Source organism: Hyperoodon ampullatus (genome assembly GCF_949752795.1).
Source record: "Hyperoodon ampullatus genome assembly, chromosome: 9".
Taxonomy (NCBI): domain Eukaryota; kingdom Metazoa; phylum Chordata; class Mammalia; order Artiodactyla; family Ziphiidae; genus Hyperoodon; species Hyperoodon ampullatus.
The window spans coordinates 92625658-92632935 of record NC_136922.1 but is presented as its reverse complement, the minus strand read 5'-3'; the positions used below and the strand labels follow the sequence as shown (position 1 = coordinate 92632935).

General features: G+C 36.3%; 1 protein-coding gene across 1 annotated transcript; it reads right to left on the bottom strand.

Moving 5' to 3' along the window:
* Positions 1-1623: 1623 nt before the first annotated feature.
* Positions 1624-3024, bottom strand: CHRM2 (cholinergic receptor muscarinic 2; the record flags this gene model as incomplete). The annotated part of the gene is made up of 1 exon (XM_079711735.1): positions 1624-3024. One exon carries the CDS (start codon positions 3022-3024, stop codon positions 1624-1626), a length of 1401 nt encoding a protein of 466 aa, XP_079567861.1.
* Between the last annotated feature and the right edge of the window lie 4254 nt (positions 3025-7278).

Genomic DNA, 7278 nt, shown 5'->3' with positions numbered 1-7278 from the left:
AAATAACTAAGTGTGAGTCAATATAATTGTATATTTATTTGGGGTACCAATAAAAAGTCTTACATAGACAAGATTTATATAAAGCCGCCGTTGGGTAATCATTTCTGATATGACTTTTCTATGGTCTAGAATTTTAAAAAATGGTGAGAAGTGGCACAGGTGCAGCCACTTGTGTTCTTTAAGATTTTGCTGAGCTCACTTGGCCTGTTTAGGTATCCATAACATTTCTGCCATAAAGATTACTACTCCTATTGACAGAAGTTTGAAGTTAAAAAATTTTAGGGAGAACTGATGATTTGAGGGGAAAAAAAGGTGGTTTCAGTATATGTTTTTTAATTACTCTATTTTTCTTTCCCTCCATAGGTCATAGGATGGTTATAAACCTCACTTATCTGTAAGTTGAGTATCATCCTTTAGCAAGCATTGAGGAGAAGGTTTTATTCTCTTGGGACTGACCCAAAAGTCATTGGTGCCACATGAATAAGTTAATCCTATTTAAGATTCCAGATGAATAAAGCAGCATCTTCCTGCTGACAAAGGCCAGGAGTTCATGTTTACAAGTTAGCATGTCATACATAGGTTAGGCAGATCAGGTTGAAACAGGATGCCCTTTCAACCTTCTATTTTCTTACCTCAAAATTCACCTGACCTCAGTAAACTTTCTCCAACAAGAATGACCATTGTTCAATTTGATGAAACCTCAATTTAAAAAATGACTGTGGTTTCTCAAGCATGTTTATATATTAAGTAGGCTATTCTATTAAAATAAGAAGCTAGTTTAGTAGAAAACCAGATTGGTGAAAATATTTCACATGAAGAATCATAAGTGAACTAAATTCTCATAGGGTTTTATACCCCCAAAGAATGCAAAAGACACAGTAGACAGGGGTGAAATACCCTTTTTCATGGCTGTCTCTGTATTTAGTGAAAGTCCTGCAGATTTTGCCCTTACACAATGTAAAACAGGGAAGTATAAAAACCAATGCCATATGAGAAAAATAATGATGTAATTAAGCTTCTTGTTTGTTTTTGTTTGCTCTCTTTTGATGGTGGGAAAGGCAAAAAAAGATAAGCATTTATTATGTTGCAATTCTCCACATAAAACCATAACAAGAGAATAATATACGTTAAACACTCCGGAGGCCATTTCTACATCCTTTTTTGATCTTCTTTGTTCACTTCGCCATTGTATAATGGCTTTCTTTATGTTTAACTCTCCAGGTTAGTTTGTAACTGTGGCATTTCATCCTCATATGGACACTTGGGAACAAAAAAATGAAAAACAGGAGTGAGGTTATTATTCTTTTTTGTGCAGAGATAAAATTATAGATTCAGAAGCCCTTCTTCAAGAGAGTATGAGAAAGCATAGATCATTTCTTAAATCCACAGTTCCAACATGTCTCCTTAATGGTCTCCTTGCTCCTAAACTGACAGGGTTTATAAGGTGCAAGTTTCAAACTGGAGCATAGGCACCATAAGAGTGTCACTGTTGGGCTCCTTAATTGCACATTCCATGATAAGACTATAAAGTGCAATGGCAGAGATTTGAAAACTAGGAGCTCTTTTATTCTGTTTCTTTTCGCCAAGCTCCCCTTGACTACCTTCTTTCTTTACAAAGATGTTTTACCTTGTGGCGCCTATGTTCTTATAATGACACATGAGAAGGTGTTTAAAGGTCTTCTTGAAGGTGGCATTACAAAGTGCATAGCAGGCAGGGTTGATAGTGCTGTTGATGTAACAGAGCCAATAACCAATCGTCCACACTGTGTTGGGGATGCAGGGTGCACAGAAGGTGTTAATGAGCACCATGACATTGTATGGGGCCCAAGTGATGATGAAAGCCAACAGAATGGCCAAGATCGTCCTGGTCACTTTCTTTTCCCGGGAAGGAGGAGGCTTCTTTTTTGCAGGCTGCTTGGTCATCTTTACAATCTTGCGAGCAACAATGTTCTGTTTTTCATTTCCATTCTGACCTGAAGAACCAACTACCTCCACGGTGGTATTAGCTGGGGTACATGAGTCACCTTTTTGGGTCTTGGTGACAATTTTGATGCATGTTTGCTTTGAGTTCTCATCTTTGGAGTGGCCCAGGGAAGTGGAAACTGTGTTTTCATCCTGGGTTATTTCATCATCTCTCATATTAGAGGCGACAGCACTGACTGAGGTGGAATCATTGGAGCTTTCCTTTTCCTCCCCCTGGACACAGTTTTCAGTCACAGCATCTCTGGGAGCTTTGCCGTTCTGGATTTTGTTGTGCTCCAGGCCATCATCACTGCCAGGCATGTTGTTGTTGTTTGGCTTCACTATCCTTCCTTGTACCAGACTTGGAGAAACTGGATCTTGGTTGGCCACAGGCTCCTTTTTGTCCTTCTTTATCCTGCTCTTACTGGCTCGGGATATGTGCCAGTATAACACAGTCATGATGATCACAGGCAAATAGAAAGCTGCAATGGCCGTGCCAAAGGTGACAGCAGCATTGGAAAAAAACTGAATGTAGCATTCCCCATCCTCCACAGTTCTCACCCCTACAATGAACTGCCAGAAGAGAATGGCCGGAGCCCAGAGGATAAAGGAGAGGACCCAGGCAGCTGCAATCATCATACCTGCCATTTTTGTGGTCCGCTTGACTGGATAGGTGAGTGGTTTTGTGACACAGAAATATCTGTCAAAGCTGATGATGAGCAAATTCATTACGGAGGCATTGCTGACCACGTAGTCCAGGGCTAGCCAAAGGTCACACACCACAGGTCCCAAAGGCCAGTAGCCAATCACAGTGTAAAGGGTGTACAAGTTCATGGAGAAAACACCAATGATGAGGTCAGCACAGGCCAAGCTGAACAAAAAGTAATTGTTGACGGTCTGGAGGTGGCGGTTGACTTTAATGGAGACCATGACCAGGATATTCCCAATAATGGTCACCAAACTGAGGGACCCAGCCACAAGGACAATAAAAACCACTTCAAATGTCTTATAAGGACTGGTCAGAGCCAGGCCATTGTTAGAGGAGTTTGTTGAGTTATTCATTTTGTGTTCTCTAATCAGTAGCCAAGTAGCCAAATACACATTTAAACCTGCAGGGAAATAGAATAAAATTAACAAATACATAATATAAACATTGCTTGAAAATATATCAGATTTCTCTCTTTTGAACTACATATTTACTCCAAAATCTTCCTTCTTTCTCCTACAAGTTTATTGTGACTACCTGCCTCAATTCCCCCTATGAAAAGCAAAGACTTTAAATGAAGGATTCAAAAGATCCTTTCAGGCTGGCAATGTAGTCTGATGACATTCTAAATATGTTCATATCTAGAACTGAATATCTATCTATCTATCTATCTATCTATCTATCTATCTGTCATCAGTCAGTTTAACTGAGCATAATATTGATGAATTGAACTAAATAAGCCAAAATTATACAAAACACTTTCCAAAGCATCAGGAGATTTCTGGTATAGACATAAAAATTAATAAACCAATAGGAGGACTAAATTATGGGGGAAGCATAAAACATATAATATTGTGTGTGATTTTTTCCACCAGGTTTCTCTAAGTGTTTTTCATAATAATACTGATAATGATAATAATAAAGATAATAATGATACTCCTTTTAGCCAATACATTCCCCCCAGTGGGTATTATTTTTTTCTGATCTCCATTTTACACTTGTAGTTAGTGCCACATAGCATATTCTATGTAGTTAGCAATATTCCATATCCTGCAAAAGAAATTATTTATCAAATGTATATTGATATGATTATACGAATTTTCTGATTTTTTTTCAAATCACTACCAAGTCTATTATCTTATTGTTCTTCCAGACAAATCTTTGGTACAGTCAAGCTAGAAATTATATTTGTTCAGCAGAACAGGGAGCTGAAGCCCAGAAAGATTAACTAATTTATATAAGGTCACACATCAAGTGAATGATAGAGATAAGACTATGAACCTTAGTTTGTTCAATCATTCACTCATTCACTTTGTCCTCACATACCTATTAAGTAACTCAGGATTAAGCATTATGATATACTCTGGGTATTCCCTGATAATTAAGACAAGGTCCTTGCCTGTGAGAGGCATACGCTCTGGTGGCAGTGATGCGTTGGTAAAGGAGCAATTATTAAACTGGAGTGCACTTTCTGCTGCCCAACCCTGTTGTGTTTAAGTAAACACATGTTCACCATTTTCAGATAATATCATCAAAGTCTGGAGACAATTGAGCAATCTTTCATAAGGGACACTGGAAAGAAAGTTGAGTTTATCAAATGAGCTATGACATATTTCTGGGGACACAACCTCTGAAGGAAGTGGCCCAAGTTGACAAAATCAATGAGTTGTGTGTATCAGAAAGTAAGCATTGTTGAGAAGTTATTTGTTGGCATTTTGAAATTGAGAAATCTCTATTCATTCAGGTCCCCCTAATTACAAAGAAATACAGACGGGTCAGTGGTTTTCCCTTGAAATTCATGTAGAAAATTATTTCATAGTACAAATAGCATTTAAACGAAATGGATTATTCTTCTTGGAAAGCAAGTTATCGTCAAGTATATTTTTAAAAAACAAGAACTTAGGAGGAATTTGGCCTTAATAAACAAGACCCAAAACTCAGAAGCCATAAGAAAAATATATGTGAGCACTACATAATTATTTGAAATTTTTGCATAAAAAAAGTAAAAATAAAAATTGGGAAACAATATTTGTAAAAGCACGTGATAAAAAGTTACCTAATGTCCTTAATATAAAATGTTTTGAAATGAAATAAGGAAAGATGAGAAGACTAACAATCTAAAACATTGATATACTTGCTAGATGAAAGACAAATTAAATGTTAAATTTTAATCATATGAAAAGATATTCAACCTCACAATTTAAAAATGCAAATATGTTGTCATTAGTTGGGATATAAGAGGTGGTTTAGTCATTCCATGACCTACTATCCTGACCCTAACTCATCATTCTAAGCACCCTAAAAGGCAAAGACACCCAAATCCAAGTCACCCAAAGACAACTGTAATATAGAGTGAGAAAAGAAAATGCAGACACAAACAGTGGAAACCATTTCTTCATCCACAGTTGTTAAAATTATTGGACATTATTGGTTGGAGTTATTGGGGTAATTTCCTTGCAGGGAACCATATCTATATCTCTAAAAATGTAAATACATTTATAAAAATTTAACATTGAAGAAACACTTGTCTCAGGAATACTACATATAGGAATTTATATTTCAGCTATAGTTAGAAAAATGTGCAAGAGGTCTACTCAAGGACGTCCGTTCAGAAATATTACAGCAAAAAAAAAACCACCTAGAAACATTAAAACAATTCATTGACAGAGGTCTCATCATAAATTTCTTAAGGAAAACATAAGGAATTTGAATTTAATCTCTAAGTCATGGAGAAACTTTGAAGAGTTTAATTAGGAAAGTAGTTTTGATGGAATGGAATTTACCATATTTTGTTTCAAAATTCTCCATATTCTGTTTTACCCATCTCTGTGAATCCTATTACCATCAAGTTAAAATTCTTAGCCATCTCCTGGCTTCCTGCCTCTCCCACACTTCCTGCAACCATGACCTGTCAACTCTACCTTTTAAGTATCTTCTGAAGTTATACCTTGTTCCCATTTTCACTCCCATTTCCTTATGTTAGGCCCTACTTACTTGTATCATTGACATAATTAGACTCTTGATAAAATTTATAATCTTGCCCCCCTTGCATCTTTCCAGAAGTATCTCAGAACTTCCCTAAATATCCCACATTAAAGGCAATTACATGCAGTTATCCAAACACAACACTGTATGTTACTTCATGCCATTTTCCATCCTTGTCTTGTATCTTAAAAGAACCTCCCCCGCCTCCCCTCATCCTTACATCCTCACATTTCTCACCTGTCTGCCTCCTATTCAGCCTTCAGGCATCATCAACTCTATGAAACCCTTTTGATAGCTTTTAGCCTCGCTGTTTTTTCCATAGCATGCCTCATATCATTTTATTCTGTTCTGTTGCTCTTATTTGCCTGTTTGTCTAGAGTTATTTGAATATCAAGTGGAAAGCTGAGTAAATTATATTCCTCAGACTATACCCAACATCCTCATCAGTCTCTGCATGGTCCTCTTATTTTTATTTCATCAATGTTTTCCTTCTTTTCATTGTTATTTCTCACATCCCATTACCCCTTCTCTCCTTTAGAACTTGTTCAAGTTGCTTGTACTATTTCTTTGGCTAGATATGCAACTCTGGAAAATATACATTTTTTCCCTTATGATCTTAATTTACTAAATGGTACTGTGTCTTAGATGTTGTTCTGTTTCTTTTTATTTTTCACTCCATATTATGTTTTTATATTGCTCCAGCTATTTCAAATGTATTGCTTCTATTGATAATTCCATAGTGAGTAAATCATAGCATCTTTTCTGATACATTTCTCTAGTGATGGACATGCAGTTTGCCTCAAACTGCTTGAAATGGTGCTGAAATTAAAATTTTCCTATTGTGTCATGGACTTGAGTTACAAATTTCCCTATCATATATCCCAAGATAGGGACCAAGGCACTGGATGAAGGCATGGGTATAAGCCTTCTTCTGACTACAGTCATATTATTCTCTTGGATAGCTGCAGAGGATCCTACTCTGACCAGGTAAGTCCTGTTTCTTAATAACCTTTAAACAATTGTTATTATGCAACTTCGTAATATTTTCCAATCCCAGAGAGACAACATGCAGCTTTTTGTCTTAATTTCTATTTCTCTGATTACTAGAGAGGCTGAGCACTTTGTTTCCTACAGTTAGTAGCCTTTCAGGTTTCAGTTTTTGTAGATCCCCTGTTTAGACCTTTGACCCATAGGACACTGATTGATACACTCTCTATGTAGTTTTCTTTGTCACTAACAAAACTGTGAATTTTGACCTCTGAGTCTTTGTAGCTCTACCATCCAGCTCACTGCCTCGAATATAACTGGTGTTCAAAAATGTTTGTTGAATCAATACAGGATCAACAATTAATATTATTAATTCAACCCCTATTTACCTAATCAGTGTAATTGTTTCAATACCACTGCTTTTGGTCATTACTTATACAATTGTTTATTCATGTAATTTATTTGAACAAAATAATTTCACTAATCCAATCATTATTCTAATGATTCCTTGTTAGCTAATATAACAGTAAGTTCAGAATTCTGACTTCCTTATAAGCTTGCTTTTGTCTATTCATTAGAAAAGTTCATGGATATTTTTAGAATTGAGTTATATGTATGTTTCAAAATGTTCATTTTAA